General features: G+C 28.0%; 1 protein-coding gene across 2 annotated transcripts; it reads left to right on the forward strand.

The window, feature by feature from the left end:
- The first annotated feature begins 14,417 nt into the window (after window positions 1–14,417).
- On the forward strand, window positions 14,418–16,161 carry LOC114187644 (protodermal factor 1-like). 2 transcript variants are annotated; one of them, XM_028075942.2, is made up of 3 exons: window positions 14,418–14,677; window positions 14,865–15,198; window positions 15,626–16,161. In XM_028075942.2, the coding sequence occupies exons 1-3, from the start codon at window positions 14,506–14,508 to the stop codon at window positions 15,954–15,956; spliced, it is 837 nt and encodes a 278-aa protein (XP_027931743.2). In that variant the 5' UTR covers window positions 14,418–14,505; the 3' UTR covers window positions 15,957–16,161. The 2 variants fall into 2 exon arrangements, with proteins under 2 accessions (XP_027931743.2, XP_027931744.2); XM_028075943.2 differs by having other exon boundaries at window positions 14,419–14,659.
- The last annotated feature ends 5,288 nt before the right edge of the window (window positions 16,162–21,449 follow it).

Genomic DNA, 21,449 nt, shown 5'->3' on the forward strand with positions numbered 1-21,449 from the left:
AATAAAAAAAGTGTGAGATAAAAGATTTGAGAAAAAATAAATAAAAATAAAAATGTAGAATACGAAATTGTATTTGAACGATAAAAATGTATAAATTAGAATAAATAAATTCTAATGATTAACTCACGTTAATATTCAAAAGTGGTAAAAACATGAAAAAAATATTTAATTTAGTACACATATTTACTTTATTAATAATGGTTTTTTTTAGGAAAATATACAATAAAATCTACTTTTTGACAACTTATCTCACAATGTGACGTGACATATGTTTTTCAATTATTTTCAATTTTCACGGTTTTTTTAGAAGAAAGGGAGAAAAAAAAAAGTAAAAAGCGGGAGTGAAAATTGGAAAAGAAAACACATAAAGCAGAAGTGCAAATGGTTGAACTAAAAAACATCTTGTTCGTCGTCTTCAACCATTGATGTTCGTCTTCAACCGCAATTCTTCATCTTCAACCCATATTTTTCTAAAAACCCTCTTCTTCTTCTTCTTCGTCGCAATAGTGTGGGTTTACCCATTGAACGAAAGCTTCGACGGTTCGACGTTCGTATCCATTAGGGTGGAAATAAGGGATTTTTGTTGTTTGTAGTGTTGTCATCGTTATAGTAACGTAAGTTTGTGGGTTTCGTCTTTGTGGTGGAATCTAATCGGGGTCGCTTCTTCGAAAGGTGCGTGGTGGTAAGTTGTATTTATTTTTGTGTATTGCTTGTGATTATTTTTTTTTTAAAAAGCAAGAACGAAGATAGGTTTTTTTTTTTTTGAATTTGGGTTGTTGAGGTTAGGGTTAAGATTTTGTGTTTTTATTTTGGTGGTTGTTGTTTCTGAAATGTTTTCGCCTACATTTTTTTTTGGATTAAGTCAGTAAATTGTAAATCCACATATGTGCTTACTTAAGACTCAATATCTGCGAACTCATGTTGTATGATTTGCACATTAGATATCCCTGGTAGTTATAGTGGAACAAGAGTGATTTTGCATTTGTTGACTTATTGAGTAAACTGTAAATCCACACTTAGGATATAATTACTACGAACACTTGCTCTATGATTTGCACATTAAATATCCATGTTAGTTATAGTTGACCAGTGATGATATTCATTCATTGGTTTACTGAGTAAACTGTAAATCCAAACATGTGCTTACTTAAGAGTTCATAACTACGAACCCATGGTCTATGATTTGCACATTGGTTACCCATGTTAGTTATAGTTGAGCAGAAATGATCTCAATCCATGGAAATTGTAGTCATGTTCTAAAAGTGGAATCTAATTTGGCTCCAACAAAAACTATTTTTTTATGCAGGTACTGAACTGGCAAAAAGAATGTGTTATGGGAACTCTCAACCTGTTTGGCCATCTTGGTGGCTTCCTTGTTGAACATGAAGACATCAACCAATCGCAAAGCAGTAATTTGTATCACCGATTGAAGGATTAACTAAGGAAACATTTCAAGAGCCAAGTCATACGAACTTTGTTTTTTACTTATGCGAGGAGAAAACGCCATAATTAGAAGAAACTTAAATTATTAAATTTTGCAGTCCTATGTTTGTGAATGTAGTCATGTTGAAAATATATACATATACATACATACATACATACATACATACATATATATATATATATATATATATATATATATATATATATTGAATGTCTGGAGAGTATGATACATTAGTACTTATCTTTTATGATGTTAAGTAAGAATTAATTATAAAAATTATAAAAATGTTGAAGTCATATTATTGGATTTTTCCCTTACTACGTGTCAACCTGTGACTTAATAAATGCTAACCCAAGTGCAATGTTTTGCACATGAATTTCTCTTTCTTCGATAACTTCAATATTGGCACTCTCATGCTTTGAGTTAATGTGATAAAGTTGAATTTTCATACTCTTATTCTTTAAAATGAGTCCAATTTTGTCCCTCTTTGTGTTTTGGAAAATAAAAATAGAGGTGCTTATAATAATAACAATATTTATGATAATATTATAATGAAGTAATAATAATAATAATAATAATATTAATTATAATAATAATATAAAAAATAATTATAATGATTTGAGGTATAAAATTAATATATTAATATTCAAAATAATAGTAAAAATAAAAATAACAATATAAATGGTAATAATTTCAATAATAATAACAATAACAATTGATATAAGAATAGCAACTAACTTATTTCGTTTTCTAAATATATATACTTGTAGATTGTGAAATAGAATAACCAATAAAATACTTGTTTTTTTATCGGCAAAATTAAATTAAATTAATGAGATAATTGAGTTACCTCAACCCATATACACAATACAAATATAAGAAAACAAAAAATTAAAATTTTATGGTTTCCTCTCCCATACTAAGCCTACTGTGCATAAACCTAACATTTTCAAATAACACAAAAGTTAAAACATTGCATGTCTATACATACAAAGCAATACTAGACCCTACCACAAAAACATGAAAAAATGGATTGAACATAAAAAATCTCAAGTGGCTTTTGATCCAACCAATAAAATACTTGTAATCACTTTTACATGAAAATGAATATATCATTATGTAGTAAAAAGTTTATCTCAATTGACATGGAAAGGGTTCAACATATATTATAAAAAACTGAAAAATGATTTGTGTTGGATAATCAAATGAACTTTGGTGTTACATAGGAAATAACTAATGGAGTCCATGATTGAGTTGAGGATTGACAATTTTTTTATATATACATATATCTAAGAGTCACTAACACAAAAAAGTCTTTTAACATCTGATATTTTTAACTTTTGACATCTGCCCAAATACCGACGTCGTACTGGGTGACGTCAAAATAACGTCGGAAAATAGAGTAGACGTCACTTAACGTCAGGGCAATAGGGGTTCGACATTATCCAACGTCGGAGCCAAAAGCAGTAGACGTCAATTTTCGTGCTAAATGGAGCCAAAAAATAGAGCATTTTGACGTCTGTTGGGCTCTGACAGACGTTAAATAACGTCGGCCATGGTAAGCTCAGACGTTAAATAACGTCTGTCAGAGCACCACCAGACGTTAAACTGCTCTATTTTTTTAATTTGGCTATTTTTACAATATTCCCACACTTGAAAATTAGAAAATTCTCAGAACAATTTCATAATAATTTCAGCAGAATTCTGGAGTTACAGTTATATCTAATAACACTTAAGTTTCAACATATATTCTAAACTAACATAAATAACACCAAACTAAAAGTTTCAACATGATATTTTTGTACAAAAAAGTTTTTGAAAGGAGTTCAAATTCATGTGGTCGATCTTTCGTCTATGGATTCATTGAACCTCAAACCATTCAACCTTCGGGAAACTCACATGACCACATCAAACTTTATTTGCAAACATGGATGGTTGAGTCAAATAGAGAGATCTACTTTGCGCCATACATTGATGCATAGATGTTTTTGCTAGTAATATTTTATGAAGTATTATTAATTATTTCGGCTAAGTACTTGTGATTGATGGTAGGTATCATTGGCAACTATGTGTCATCATTCCAAGATAATGCACAGTTGTATGGTTTTGTTCATGTCATAGAAAAATTCCACCTACTTTGAAAAACATGTTACAAGAGTAAATATTTCTTTTTTTCAATCCTAACTTATGTATCTACTTAATTATAAAAACTAACATATGTTTTATGTTTCCAAAATTTCATTAGAATTGTGGGTAAACCAAGATGCCAACAACTTAAAGTATTATATCCAAAGGTTAGAACTCATTTAGCTTAAAGTTATTAATTTTTGTATGTCAACTTATGACTTTGATATGTGTTTATTTTATTTGTAATGTTCAGTGTAACAAGCAAGAAGATTCATGGGAATGTGGATATTATGTCATGTCTTGGACAAGAACAATCATTCGAGCTGCAATTAAAGATGAATGGATAGAGGTAATAATATATATATATATATATATATATATATATATATATATATATATCACATATTATAAATCATATCAAACTTTAAAGAATGATATTCATACATAATGAAATTGTATTACTTTTTCAGCGGTTCAAGAATCCATCACCTCTACCAGATGACATTATCCATGGCCGATGTTATTTAACGTCTGTCAGAGCCCAATAGATGTCAAACTGCTCTATTTTTTGGCTCCATCTTTCCGATATATATATATATATATATATATATATATATATATATATATATATTCAACAATAGTTTAATGTTATATAAAAAGGTGTGTTTAGAGTCTTATCACATCTTCCATTTCAAAACATATGAACACTTTAATTATTATATCAATTAATTAATTAGATTTCTAATTAAATTTTAACTAATTTGTAAATGTTTCTTTCGCTTTTGTAAGAATGAATTATATGTATAAATTTTTACTTTTAGCTTTGTGAATTTTGTTTTTAGTTGGATAATTAATTACTTTTGGATTCAATTTTGTTGAAAAAATCATCATCAGAGAACATTACCGTCTTTAGTTTCAAGAATCACGCTATTAACCGAGAAATAAGATTAACATAAAAAACACAAAAATATAACATAGAAATTCCAAATACGTAGAAACACCACAACCATAGAGAATAATTACTATATGAAAATTTGTACAACATAGAAAACACTCTCAACCATTTGATACCAAGTGCACCCACACTTTTCAAGACGTATTATTTTCATCATCCTAACATAATTGACATTTTGTGTACAAAAATAATAAATTTATTAATCTAAAAATTCACGAATGCTATTATGCAACAATTTATTTGATATTCCAAGTTCCAAATGAGGATCCCACAAGCAATCATGAAACATGTTCAACAGAACAGTAACAATAACAGGGGTAGCTTCTAACATCATTCCCACAAATTCTGGTACCATTTTACATTCTCATAAATAGATTCTGCACTCTCAGTTCCATGCCTGTACATATGTAACAGCCATTGCCTCACAGTTTCCTACAGAAAAAAAGAAACTTCATTAAATAGTATTTGGAACAAATAGTTAAGAAATTAAAAGAGTTTGTTTATTAGAAATTATACAGAAATGTAGTAAAAAAAATTTAAAAAAATAATGTACATTTGTGTATTTCAATAATAAAAAAAATTGTTGGGTTCTCTGCAGCCCAATATACTCTAATTTAATGCCATTTTAAAGAAATATCACTTGCTGAAACAATTTTATTAAACTAATATAAAAAAATATTTTTATCTGCTGTAAATATAATATTAATATAGTTTATTCAGAGAACAATTAAAAATAAAGCAATTAATATTTTATTGAAAAGTATAAGCATATAAGTCAACTTCATTTTTGTTAAAACTATATTATTATTTTAAGATGAAATAAATAATTTTAACTCACATTACCCTACATACACTAGTTTGTATTTTTTTTTTCCTAAAAAATGAATCTAAACCAATATCTTCTTCTCTAATAAAAAAGGCTAAGTACATTCAATTCTCTTGCTGCATTTTTGTTCAACTTCACCTACTCTCTGTCAATGTTATTTATTTTGGAATAACTCACTACTCTTACCTTCTGTATTTGGGGCCCTCTTTTCCAACCATACGCCAAATATTTCCTTTTCGTACAATACTACCTGCAAACATTTAGATACTAACCTAATGCCTTAAAAAGGTAGTAAGAGTATTAGTTAAAGATTTAATAAATAAAAATGTATTAAAATCACATAAAGAAAACATTGATAATTTTTTGGCTTAAACAAATGATCTGGTCATAATTTTCGTTTGCTTTTTTCAATTTGATCCAACGTTTTATTTTGTTTTCAATTTGATCATATAATATTCGTCAATTTTATTTAATGTAGTTATTTTCACTAACACTATTAAAATAGTTAACTAACTCTTACGTATTATTTTGTAATTTTTTTTAATTATTTTAAAAAAGATAATTTTTTATTTAAAAAAAAATTCACATATTAAGCTCATATCATATTATGTGTCATTTTGTGATTTTTTAATATTTTTTTTATTTATTTTAAAATTAAAAAAAATTATTTAAAAAAAAATTCTACATATCAAGTCAATATCATGTCACAAGATCAGTTTTTTATATTGAATTTAGTCTTAATATTCGTAATTTTTTTTAATTTGGTCCTAATCTTTTTTTTATTTAATTTAAAGTTAGAGTTGGTTTAAAATTAAAAAGAAAATTTTCAAAGTAGACAATAACACCATTAATTTAAAATTTTAAGAGGTTAAAAATACTTAAATTAGTGGTGTTATTTCTTACTTTTAAAATTTTAAGAGGTCAAAAATACTTAAATTAATGGTATTAAAAATAATTGTTTTTTGGTTGGTGTTCCACTTACATTGTATTTGACTTAAGTGCTATACTTAAATCTGTAGTGTTCTTCTCCAATCTTGAAAAATGACAGTTTTTTCTAATTTGTTTCTTTAATATGTAATATATGTTAAAATATACTTAATTTATATAGTTATTAAAGTTCTTTTAGTATTTTCGGTTTCTTTAAAAGGAATTTTTTATTTATTATCTAACAATTCTATTTAGAGCTTTTATCCATTAAGAAAAAGATAGTTTCATTATCTGTCAGAATTATATTTGACCTAGTTATTCCTTTAATGAAAAAAATATAACAAAGTCAAGTTAAATGCCATCTATAAATTAGAAAGATATTGAATGTATTCAATCTAATTAAATACATGACAATGATTTAATATTTTATAAATACTTAAAGACTAAGTATATTAAATAGTTCTAAACAAATTATCTTTAGATCATTTGCTAAAAAGACCACATCTTACATTTATCCGGATTTTAATATTAAATTACTTCAAAAAAAAAATAAAATCAACTACTATTAGTGTAATTTATATATTTTAATATAAAAAAGCATCTCCTATTTTTTTTTTACTCCCAACTTCCATACGAAATTAAAGGGTTCGATATGACTTTTCAAATTTTTTTTTCATTCTTTAAGTTTTAAAATACTGGTTTCAGTATTTATAGCTTATGTAATATAAAAAATTGGTCTCTGAAAAAGAAAAGTGTTACCTTAACCTGGATGGATAACTAAGAAGAGTAATTATTTACTTGGAGAATTTAAATTTTTTTATACTACATGTTTAGATAAAATAATTAGAAAAAATTGAATTAAGAAATTTTGATAGGTATTCCAAATGTATAAAGAAGAAGAATTTCAAATATGCTATAAAAAATTTAAGTAATTTTAAATTTTACTCCTTTTCACTTGACTCCTATCTCACAAGGTCGAGCCGAATCGACTCAAGTTGAAGGTCCAATTTAGTCGGTCCATGCTAAAAGCTCATTTGAAGATAGAGAAGGGTCTGTAAAGGCCAAATGTCGGAACGAGTCCACTCGGGTCGAAGATTGAAATGAGTCCACTCTAGTCGAGGATTGAAAAGAGTCGACCTGGGTTGAAGATCATGACGAGTAGGAGTGGGTTGAAGCTTGAGACGAGTCAATCTCAGTCGAAGATCAAGACGATTCGATCTCAAATGAAGACCGAGACTAGTTGATATCAATTGAAGGTCGAGACGAATAGATCACAGTCAAAGGTCGAGTCGATTTAGTGGGGTGGAAAGGTTGAGTCGATTCCGTCTAATCTTTTAACCCAAGACAAGAGTGGAGTGGATTTGACCCAAACCTCGTTTAACTTAAAATGAGATGCTGTTTTGCAATTATAAATAAAAATATAATGAAGAAATTTGAAAAAATAATAACATTAATCAAGATCGACTACAAAATATATTCAATATTGATATTTTTTATTTATTTTTAACAATTATATGATATTTAGATGGTTTTTTGAATTTGGTGATAATTGAAATACTTTCTCCTAAGAATAAAATTAAAATTTACTATATTTGAATTGTCTTATCCAAACTATGTCTTTGAAAAATGAAACAATTTGAAATAATATCAATTTAAATTCAATGTATTTGAATGTCTCACCTTGTGTTTAGATAAGGTATTTTAAGAGTGTGATTCATTTCATCAAAGAATTTAAAATGCTTTATGACAAAATATGTTATTTGGATGAGGAATTTTGGAAAAAGTTAAAATTCTAGTATTTCATGAGTAATTAAATTAATTAAAGTTAAGAATATCGAATTCCCCCTCAAAAGTAGGCATTTGAAACTACTCATATTCTCTGATTCATATTATGATCAATGTGGTTTGAGTTGAACTAGGTATGGGTAGTCTCGTTCGACTTGACGTTGGATCAACCTAACTTAGTGTGACATGTCCCTAACCCAATGTCTCAAACCAATATTGACCCAACTCAACTTGGCTAAACTTGATCTGACTTGTCTCGATTCCAACTAGGCCTAACTAGCCTTGAATCGGCTTAACTTGAGCCAACTAGACTTGGTTAGACCTAGAGCGACTTAACTCGACCTAGGCCGGCGCAAACTTAGCTCGACCTGGTATTGATCAGACTAGGCCTAACCTTGTCTTGATTGGACTAGGAGTGACCTAACCCTAATCCAACTTAGTCAAATGTGGTTCGACCATGTCTTAGACAACATGGACTCACCCTGACTCGATTGAATGTTAGCTTGCCCAACTCTACTCGACTTGAGTGCAGACCAACTCATCTCAACCTTGGGTTAGACAGACTCAACACGTTCTAGTATTTTATAACTTAAAAATAATCGCATTGAACATAAGTTATTTATTTTTTTTTTTGCAAATATAAAATGAAAAAAATCTTGAAAAACTTTGATTTAAAAATAACATGAACCAATTATTTAATTTAATTTTTAAATATTATCAATATTGATATTATTTAATTTTTAACAATTATTTGATATATAACTTTTTTTTTTTAATTTGGTGGTGATTAAAATACTTTATCCAAACAAGACAATTAACATTAACTAAATTGGAATTGTCTTAACCAAACAAAACATTTGAAAAATGAAATAATTTGAAATGAGATCAATGTAAACTCAATGTATTTGAATATCTTATTCACTATTTAAACAAAGGTAAAGTTATTCAAAATAAACCTCCTTCTTCATACATAAGTACATTATGTTTACACCACTAAGAAATAAAACTAAAAATCAAAACATCAATAATAATCCTTTTTCTATCTCCCCAACCTATCTTTGTTGACATTTATCTCCTATAACTAGGGATGTCAACGGGGCGGGTAGGGTACGGGGGTAGGGTACGGGTAGTAGTTCCCCCGTACCCTATCCACTAAATAAATATTTGTCCCGTACCCGTATCCATATCCGTTGGGTATCTGTTATGCGGGTATTCACATAATTTTTTAATATCCACGAATATGCATGGGTATTTACAAAAAAATAAAAATAAATATTTAACAACATATTTTAATCGTAAATTCAAATAAAATACAATACATAACATTCATAAATTTTAAACAAAGTTCAAATAACCCATTTAAATAGTGTTGAATGACAGTTTACAAAAAAATGATTTTTTTAAAAAAAAACTAATTGATAAAAAAATGACTCATTTAAAATCAATATGTTAATATTTTAATCATGTTTTTTTTTAAATTTAAATTAGAGTATAGCGGGTACGAGTATCCATGGGTATAGATACTATGATACTCGTACCCGCTGCGCTAACATGCGGGTATTAAAAATACCCGTACCCGTTACCCGTAGGTATCCATTTACAATATCCATTTCCTATCCGTTGTGGATTTTATCTGTGGATACCTATTAATACGAACTTTTTTGACATTCCTACCTATAACATCATATGCTTCTATGAAACACATTATCATCACAATCGAAAACAACACAAAAGACACAAAATGGGATAAACTATTGTTTTAACAAATATTCATACAAGAAAACATATTTTAGATCTTACACATATATCATTCATATTCACATCTCATACATATATTGTATAAAATTTTAATTCATTCATTAAAACATCTATTAGAAAATCGAATGTCTATTACCTCTCATGTCATAAATTATTAACATCATACATCATTAACATTTGACTCTAGTTTTAGAAGACTTATGCTTTGAATTACACTTAGACATTTGCATATTATCTTCACAAAATTGCCACCACAAGAAAGCTATGTAATAGAAACTCATACCACTAATATGATAGGATACCACTCTTTTTCAAATCATAAACTAGGTCATAGGAACCTTATTTGAGTCTCACCACCTAATATTTTTCTCTATGTGGATCCAATATTTGTAGAGTCAAGATCATCTCCTTTAAAATCTCAAATTCAACACATAACTTAAATATCTCAACACAACATTCCCTCAGTGAAAATAACTATATTCTGAACACACCATATATTATAACAATTGTAATATCATATACTTTCATTCATATACACTTCATCCATTAATTACTTACCATATTTAATAACATTCACAATTAAATTAATTGAAATAAAAACAAATAAATAAACAACAATAAAAGAAGAAAAGAAAATATATATATTTTTTAACTTTAGTGAAAATTGTCTCACTTGATGAAAATCCTTCATTTAGTTGCAATTATTTTTTCTTGAGGGAAAACTTTTGCGCTTGAACAAAAATCTTGGGTGAAAATATTAGAAATTTGTATTGTTTAACGTACCCAACAAACCCAAAAACATCTTTCAAAGTCTCTAAACTCTATAAACTTCAAACAATTATAACATAATTTAACATCATTCAAAAGTCTTTACATCAAAATCAAAATTTAAATATCAAATTATAAAAGTTTCATATCTTTACTCTTCCAAAAGATATAATATAAACAACTTTCATTAAAGAACATGCATGCATAAAATATAATATATTCTATTGTGACTAAGTTACATCCTGTAAATCCAAATCTTCTATTTATGGTATTATCAAAACCATAAAAGATTCCCTCATTAAGGTTTGCTTTTCTATGATGACAAAACTTTAGGACGTAAGCATAATCGAGATATCAAAATTCATATCGATGCCTAATATATAACCTTATTTAGAAGGTTTATTTTGTTCAATAATAAAAACAAACCTTTACGATCCTAGATCAACAAATATTCATCTTAGCTTTAGAGAGACCACATGAAATAATCCTTCCATCCATCATACAAAACTTTCCAAAATTATCTTAAAAAAATAACTTATTCAAAAATAAAAATTTATCAAACAAAGTTGTTCTATTCTTCACCAAAATCTTTGTGGTGGGATCTGACATAAAGAAAGAATAAATAAATTCTTTAGTAATCTTGAGAGAAGTAAAAATAAATAAAAAAAATGTTTCCATAAAAAATGATAATTCTTCTGAATGAAATCTGAATAGTTAACTTTTTCTATTTATAAATTTTGGATTTTGATAATAAAATATTCATAAATTATAATTTAGATAACCAATTATAATTTATTACACAAATAATTATAAATTATCTTTAAAGTAACCTTCCTTTTCCTTTAATGAAACCTATTTTTAATTTTGTCCACATGTATAGAGGTTTAGAAACATGTTTTGATTTGTAATATCAATAAATAATATTCTATTAGTTAAATTAATATGAATTTTTCTTTGATTTTAGATTTCTAGTATATATGTTACAAAATAACTTTTTTTTTTATCACCAAACGAATATTATAAATCTATAATTAAAGCATTTTATTTGTTTACACAATATATACAACAATAATATTTAATGCCTTAGTTCTTAAAAGGACATGTCCATCATAAAGAACAATACAATCTGAACTTTAGATATATAACATAAGACACAAATACAATACAGAATACCTATATTAGTTTTTAGTATATATTTATACTTATATATTTATCACTAAGCTTGACATAGTTAGACAATATTTAGTCAGATAATTAGAGGACTTAAGTGACATAATTCAAATTCAACAAATTAGATTGAGTTTTTACGCGTGATTGGATCAAATTCAATCAAATTCTATAGAGAGATGGATTCGGTTAAGAGATATATGTCAAGCTTACGATCCAAAGTTATCATAGAAAGATGTTTGTTTGACAATTTGTTATTTATTTAATTTTAATACTTAATTTATTTATACCTTTATATTTAGTTTTACTTGCAATATTAATTACAAATTACAAACTTTAACACTTTGTTAAAACTTGTTATCTTTGATCCAACACTATTATAAGTAAGTTGACTTGAATCTAATAATTATGTAATTAATTATAAGATATAAATTCATTTAATAAAAGTTATAATAACTATGACTATTTGTCAACGATATTTTGGAAGCAATGTAATCGTATTTTATAGGAATTTATGTTTTTATATAATTTAATATTTTTTAGTGGAATATATATTTTGTTTGCATGTACTTTTATAATACCTCTATTTAAAAAAAATTATCAGTAATAAAAAAATATCAAATATAAGGAATATATTTAAGGATAAATGAAGATATTCAATATCACAGTGTAAAATGTTTTCTAATCCATCCTTTTCAATTGTCCAATTATTATGACTATGTGTTCTTAGCATTGTTACTAACTAACAAATAATATATTATAGTAAAATACTTTAAACTTATATAAACAATATTAACTATTTCACACTATGAAGAGTAATTGCTAAGTTTGGTCTCATTTTTATACAAAATAAAGAGACACCTTTAACTAAAGTACCTTTAATTATATTATACTAGCACTAAAAAATGATTTCAATTTGTTTATATTTAAGTCTACAAAATATTACCTATATTTTTTCTCTTATATTTGAGTTAAGGAGAAATAACATTTATCATTAAATAATTCAACACTAATAATAGATATTTTTTAAAGTATATGGTTACTTTAAAAATTTAAATAATTCAGTAAATATTCTTCTCTTAATTAAGTGTCTTTTTATTCGCAAAACTCAAATTTTAAATTTATTATTTGTTTAAACTAACATTATGTTCGTTATAAAAAGACTATGCTAATTATTATTCACAACCAGTAGTTAAAGAATTAAAATTATTCAAGATTTAGATATGTGAATAATATTTAGAGTAGATAGCTGTTTCCCATTCCAATATATTTATAGGTATCCTCTTTAATGGTACTAGGAGTGTTTCTTTAGTTTTTTGTCACTGTTATGAATTAAAAATAGTCAAGGAACTAAAACTATATATTTTATTAACAATACAACACGCAAGACTATTTATTACCAATATATTTTTGTTATACTTTTTCATTTTAATTGATTGATGTTAGTTCAAGAATATATTTGATTAGCAGTCACTTTTTACTACATTGTTTTTATTTTCATTCTTAACTTTTATAAAAAAAAAATATTTCAACGCAATATTAGTATTTATTAATAGGAGACGAAATTGAAATAAAAGTTTTAACATTTCACTAAAAAATCTGATAATGTAAATCACTATGATTTTTAAAATGCTGAAACAGTGTGGTAGTAGAAGATAGAAAACCTAGGAAATATACTTGTGTACTCTAAAAATTTTGTTGCATAAGTGGAATACAAAAATTCAATGCTACAACTCTTCACCATACTTTCAGAAAAATAAATAAATAAATAATGTTGGTCAGTCTCATTTAATGGAAGACTGAAAATCTATGGCATTGTTGACTTTACACACAATGGTAGAAGAAGTTTGGTGTACAAGTATTGGCCACAGTAATCTATTCTCTTCTGAAAGACAACCTATATGCAGAACTTGCTAGCTGTTTCCAAGCCATAGCAATTAAAGTTTTCTCCCTTGTGGGAACCAAGGTGGGTTGGAAATTGAAAACTGGTAAATCAGATTATTTGCTTTCTATCAGGTGCACTCAGTTTTCCATCTTTATGTGATTGCTTTCTGAATGTTTATTTATGAATACAGAAAGCATATATGTATATAACCATATTACATATATTCCATGAATTGCTGGTTAAAATCAACCAATTGAAACTGTTTATACCATTCATATTATATATGTTGATATTATTTATATTTATACCTAGGGCATGTATGTCTCTGTCATGATCCAATAAACGAGGTGGTACTGTGTTATTTATTTCACTCTCAAGGGATGATGCATATTTTATATATTCATCAAGTGAACTTTTCTAATTGTATTGAGTAGGAGACAAAGATGCAATGCAAAATAAGGTTTCTGAATCCTAAACCCTTTTAGAGCAAGCATAGCAAAGAAAATGGTGTGTACCTTCAATTGTTATACCACATTTGCATTCTAATTACTTAAGATTTTGATAAAAAAGAAAAGGGTTTGTGGAGAGAGGACATGTCCAACTAAATTTTAGTCATGTGGTGAAGGTTCTTCAGAAAAGTTAAGGCTTTATTACTGGAAGAAGTGAATTAATAGCAAGAGTAAATGCACCCAGCAAGACATCAACTAACCACACACTCTTCCCACCTGCTAATATTTACTTCACTTCTTTGAACCATTTTATATTCCATGCTTTCTCTCTTCTTCAAACCACTTCAAAATCCTCACCATTCTCTCTCTATTCTACATATCTCTCTCTTGTGTTCTAAGCAGCTAGAAGCAACAATGGAGAGGAAAAGAAGCCATGCCTCTCTTACCATGATTGCAATGCTTCTTGGATTACTCTCTCAGAGCCTTGTCATTCCTGTGATGTCCATAACTGTTGAAGATCAGAAGAACTACTACACCCCAGATCCACATGCTGGAAATCCCCCCTCAGGTTTCTCTGATTCTCTGTGTAATCCTCTAACTAAAGTGTACCTACACTAGTTCAATATTCATGCAAGATAGTATATGTTTCTAGCAACTTTATGAGCTAAGACAATTTGAAATGAACCAAGTTTGAAGTTCATAGAAGATTTTTTTGTATATATATATGATAGTGATATACACTGTGTTGATATCTTGTTCTTCACTCATTTCAGGCTCACACAGAAGTCCTCCATCTCATGGCCATGGAAGCTCTCCACCCTCACATGGTGGAGGAAGCTATAGTCCAACTCCATCAACACCCTCAGGTGGAAACTGTGGATCATCACCCCCACATCATCATGATCCAACACCCTCAACTCCATCAACTCCATCAACCCCATCAACCCCATCCACACCATCAAACCCTCCTTCAGGTGGATACTATGGAGGTAGCCCCCCAACACCTATCACTGTGAGCCCACCAACCACCCCAGTAGACCCTGGCACCCCCTCTATCCCCTCACCACCTTACACTCCTTCCCCATCTCCCTTCACTGGCACATGCAAGTAAGTTACTTTCACAACCTTCATGCAGATCACCATCTTAATGCAGATATCACCATTTTAAGTGTACATGAATTTATAATAAGTTCTTACATTTCTCATTTCTACTTCTCTCCATTGCACACTCTCTCTCTCTCTCTCTGTAGTTTTGCAAGTTCAGGTTTTCTACTGGTATATTTTAAAGACACAAGAGAGTAACAGTACATAAAAATCCAGTACAGAACACAAATTCATAGTTTTACACTTCTCACTTGTCTCTCTTCTTATTTCTATCTCATCTGATATATCAAAAGAACAATGCAAACCAGACTAATAGATACATTTTTTGGTGTTATATATGTATATATATATGTATATATATATATATATATATATATATATATATATATATATATATATAAGCTGATGGATGTTTTCCTTGAATGTTCAGCTATTGGAGGAACCACCCAGCAATCATATGGGGAATCCTAGGGTGGTGGGGAACCCTAGGAAGTGCATTTGGTGTGACCAGTGTTCCAGGGTTCAGTCCTGGTCTGAGCTTGCCACAAGCACTTTCCAACACCAGAACTGATGGATTAGGAGCACTTTACAGAGAAGGCACAGCTTCATTCCTGAACTCCATGGTGAACACCAAGTTCCCTTACACCACCAACCAAGTCAGAGACAGATTTGTGGCTTCACTCAGTTCTAACAAGGCTGCACAAGCTCAAGCTCAGCTCTTCAAGATGGCCAATGAAGGAAGAATGAAGCCTAGACCTTGAGATTCATCATTTAGTCTTAGTTTTATTTGGTGTGTCAATTTACTGAGTGGATTTAAAGCATTTATGTTTCATATTTCTGTTAGTTTCTGTCATTCAAGCCTCTCACATGTGTTATTAATATGTCTTTAGATGGATATCATGTTTTTTCTTCCAGATTTAATGCAAACTTTGTGGTATTCGTTCAATAAAGTTTATTCACCTACAATATTCAAGGGTTCATTCATTTTTGTTTAAATTTTAAATGAATCAGTGCTTTCTACAAGTTATTATATTATTTCAAATTCATAAGAAAATACAATTTTTTTCATTTTACAAAAAATATATAGTAATTTTTAAACAATTGTTTGAATTCAAAAAATGAAGGTAATTTTTTCTTTGTGAAACAAAAAAAATAAAGAATCTTGTGATTCTAAAGTAAAATAAAATCGATTTAACCATTTTAGACTTTCGAAAAAAATTTAATGTGGTTAGAAAAAGGAATACTTAAAAGAATGTCTATTTCAACTTTGCAAATCTAGTTGAGCAAGATAAGTTTTGCCTCTATTTGTATGTTATAATTTTGTTTTTATTACTCTTAGTTTATGTGTAATTCAACACTTATTTAAAATTATTTAACAGTAATTTGATCTCTTTTATACACCAAATACTCTTTTAATATTTGTTAATGTATATTATATATACATAATGTATTATATTTTGTTTTTTGTTTTCCTTTTTTCTCTCATATTGAGTTTTATTAGATCAACTTCATTCTCTTTGATAAAATTATCCTAAGTCATAATTTTTTTTATATAAAACTCATCTTTATTGGAGATGATATCCAAAGTCATAAATTTAAGATTTAAGGTTTATGTCTTATGAAACTTCTTTATTGAATTTTAAATAGATTATGAATCATAATAATAAAGAAAAATTATTTTATTTTAAAAGCTACTTCTAATAAGTTTTAGAAAATAATATCATAAAAGTAAAATCTTTTAAAACTCTTACAATAAAATAAAAGTTATGATATAGTCTTAAAAATATATATAGTATACAATGAGAAAAAAAAATTAAGAATTACAATCGTAGTTGAAATAGAGATAATCTTAATTATACCTTAAAAGATTCCAACCATTTAAATGTTTAGTATTGTGTATGATTTCTAGTAATGGTCTTGTTGGTAATAGCCATGGCAGGAGCAGTTAGTGCAATTAATCTGAAAATAAAGCCTAAAAGGCTGTCGTTTGGTTTGAAACATTAAAGATGTCAATAAAATTGACTTCAAAGTAAGTTAGATCATTATCAATAACTTTCATTAAATAATTTATTCCCTATTATTATTTAATATTTAACATGCGTTTAATTAACTTTAAGTAAGATTTTACTTGGTTTTACGTTTTATTTCATGTAAATAATTTAGATTTTATTATAATAAGTTGTTTTTGGTTTGGTTTGGTTCCATGTATTTATATATTTTTTTCTTTTTATAATATTTAAATAGGAAAACATATAATTAATGACTTTGAAGTGTTGGGTATCAAAATTTCACAATTTAAATTTAGATTAGCTGAAAAACATTTATTGATATCCGATATTTATATCAATTAAAATAACTACTCCATCTGTTTCAAAATTATTATAACTTAAATCTATTACATATTAGAATAGCAAGAAATATACCATTGTTTAAAAAGAAGTTTTTTGATATAGTTTGATTCTTTTTATAAATGCATAACTTTAACTAAGAAATAGATATAATTAATTCACAGACATACTATAAAGAATAATATTTCATTATAAGAAAGTAAAATCATCAAGCATTTTCAAATTTTGGTATTTTCAAAAGGAGGTATTATTTGTCAATATATAGTACAAATTAACTTTTCTAATACGTACTTTTATCTTTAATTGCATATGCAATGTGCAGAAGATTAGGGCCTTGAAAATCTCCAGTAATTTAGCAACTAATTAATGGTTTGTGAGACATGAATAAAGGAATGAAAACACTCACATGCTAAAGTGTAGACATAAGGAAGGAGAGAAACAAACTAATAACAAAAATTGCAAAGAAAATCCAAAACTATATTTTGAAGAGCTATTATAAACTTTCCTATTTAGGTAAAAAAATTATTTTATTACTTTATTTTAATTAAAAAATAAAAATTAATCTATTTTAATTCCAATTTTTAGAAGCTTTGTTAAGTTTGTCAAAAAAAATATTGTCAAAAAAAGATAATTTTCGAATTTTAAATACACGTTTTTCTCATATTTTGTCGTGTGTGTTTGTTGCATGTTAGCATCCAAGGCAAAGCAACAATTCACATTAAGCCAGGGTGGCAATACAAACCGACCGTCCTATTTAGGGTCATCCTACACTTGACCTGTAAAATGCAAGTTAGACTAGACCATCTTGCGTTGAAAATGTAGGCTAAAAAGTCTTATCCACCCTGCATAAGTTCTGGCCTGCAAGTTGAGCCACTTTTTTTTTTTTTTTAATTTCTTTTGATAAAAATCTGGTTCGCCCATGGACCATAACCTATGAGGTGCGGGCTAGACTTCTAAGTCCGCATTTCAAAATGGGATGGGTCAACCTACCACATTTTGTGAACCAAGTGCAGAGCAAGCCTAAACGGGGACAGACTCACATTGCCACCAGTGACAGATTTTCGAAAATTATTTTGGGGTGCCAAAATGGGTCAGCATACTTTTTTGTAATGTATGAAACATATTAAATGGGGTAAAAATGTTTTTTTATCTTTTAACTTACACGAAATTAGAGTTATTTTTTGTCCCAAACTTTAATTTAATAATTTGATATTCAAACTTAAAGAATGAATAGATATAATCACTTTAACCCAACTCTCTTGAATTTTTTTGATGTGTCAAATAACGTTTTACATTGGTATTTAAACTACATACACTATTTAACATATTTTTAGGCTCAAATTTCTATCAAGAATATTGTTTAACATGTTAAATAAATTAAATATCATTAGATTAAAACAATTAAATCCATTCATTTTTAAATGTTAAAAATAAAAATGTATCAAAGTTTGGAACATAAACAAATTACAGTTTCATTTTAAGGATTCAAACAAAGTATATTTAACTGTATTACATATATTAAAACTATAAAAGTTTATTTTTATCTATATTTTAATTTCTTTATTTGAAAACAATTGGGGCACCATTGCCCCGTCACACTATGCTAAAGTCCGTCCCAGATCGTCACCCTATGTGTAGTGTTTGACTTGGGGCACAAGTGTAATTAATTGAAGGAAAAAATATATTTTGTGAAACCGATTGGTTTGAGATTATAATGTGCAAGAAAGAGAGGGTCCACTTTAGCAACATGAGGAATCTTGTACTATACATGCTTTGAATATTAGTGACCATTGGTGTATATTCTTGTGATAGACCTTCAATGATGTTATCAACATGTTATTTATGTGGGACGAGGTTATTATCTATACATGTGACTTCACCAATAATGATTTGGTTTGAAACAAAAGATCTAGTATCATTTCGTCGTTAAGAACGACATAGCAAAGGTTAATATGAAATTACCAAACATACACCTTCATTTGAATAATAATACTCCTGAATCAAAGAGATATTGTGGAGAAATTAATGGGTTAATAACCAATATTTGAAGTTTTGAGATTTAATGACATGTTCATTTTGTTGTCTTCAATGAAGATGGTTGAAATCATTGAGTGCTTCAACTATGAAAGAAAAACATGATTAGGTGTGAAACGATGAGATCGAAAACAATCAACCAAGAGAAAAGAAATAGTTAAAGAAAGAAAATAGGTATTATCATGCGAAAGATGTGAAATTATAAGGTGACTAGAAAGTTAAAAGGAAGAGTAAGAAAGGTAGTTGGTTCAATTTTGTCATTAATAAAATACTTATAATTAATATTTCATTTTATAATTATTTTTATTTTATTTATTAAAATTATTATGAAAATACATTATCAAAAGGCTGCAACGACTGAGCATCCCGTTTTGCATTTATAAACTTCGTGTGAAAAAAAAAAAAATACCAACTATGATCATAAAGTTTTCTTAATAAAACAAAATTAAGTTTGAATTTTAGAGTTTAAAACATAATTTAAAAGTTTAGAGTGTCCGACGTGGACTTGATGTACTATATAACATGCTGTCCAAGACCACGCGTAACACGCTTATTTTATTTATTTATAAAACACTCGTGGTTATGGTACTCATATTTTAAAATAAATACAGTAATATCATTATTCAAACATAATAACAAATATAATGACAGGTTTAAAATATTATGTTTAAGCATTAATTTAAATTTAAATGCAATATTTTTAAGCTTGATATGAGAAATGAAAAAGTAGTGTTGAAATAAATTTTCATTAAATAAGTTATGTAAAGTTAGATATGATTTGTCTATTTTAATCTCCGGTGTCTTTTTTTTTCTTTTTTCTTCTTTTAAATATTGTATAATACGTTGCTTGTAGAGATTTATACATAATAACACTTCTAGTAATGGTTTAATGTTTTAGGAAAATATTATACTAACAAAAATATGTTTATAATGCCGAACATTTGTTTTAATAAATAACACTTTTATGGTACTTAATATTTTTAAATTTCTAATACACCAACTTTTTTAGAGAATAGAAAATAGAATAACTTTTGTCATTACTTATGTAAATAGCTACTTTCATGGATAAGTTATAATTAGGATTGTGTTAAGAAAGTATACACAATCCGTAAATCTTGAACATTGTTTCGGCCTGTGAATCTCCGATCGTGTTGTTAGTTTGGCGTTCTTGTCCATCAATCGATTAGTGGTTACTTGTAAAATATGTTTTGATGTTAAAGTCAACGTATGATCGATTAGTTAAAGTAATAAATAATGTAATTAATGCGAGACAAAAGTTCCAACAACCATATGTTTGACTTGTATTTATAGTTTTCTCCACGGGCCTGTGATTAGGAGCGGGCTAATTAAGGCCCAATCGTTTTTAATCCTGATTACATATTTGTTTACACTAATTAGGTGTTTAGGTGGTCCATATGGGTGTCGTTTCGTACACATGATCAAACATTTTGATACATAATTTGTTATGACGATGCCCCTTGACGTGGTCGAGCAGATGTTGATCGCATATCTAGAGATCTTCTTCAAAGTAATCTCACATGAGCGACGGTCGAGCATATGCTGATCATGTATCTGGAGATCTTCTTCGAAATAGTCTCACACAAGTGGCGCCTAAGTGGATGTTGATTGCATATATGGAGATCTTCTTCAAAGTAATCTCACATGAGTGGTGTCGAGCGGGTGTTGATCGCATGTCTTAAGATCTTCTTCCAAGTAATCTCACATGAGTATCGACCGAGCAGGTGTTGATCGCACATATGGAGATCTTTTTCGATATAATCTCATACGAGCGACAATCGGCCAGTCAGTTGAGGCAGTCGACCGAACCATACAATGCATAGTTTGCGGGTCTTCACAAATTAGATGATGTTT

Source organism: Vigna unguiculata, chromosome 6 (assembly GCF_037176805.1).
Source record: "Vigna unguiculata cultivar grain cowpea cultivar isolate G323 ecotype 2 chromosome 6, ASM3717680v1, whole genome shotgun sequence".
Taxonomy (NCBI): Eukaryota; Viridiplantae; Streptophyta; class Magnoliopsida; order Fabales; family Fabaceae; genus Vigna; species Vigna unguiculata.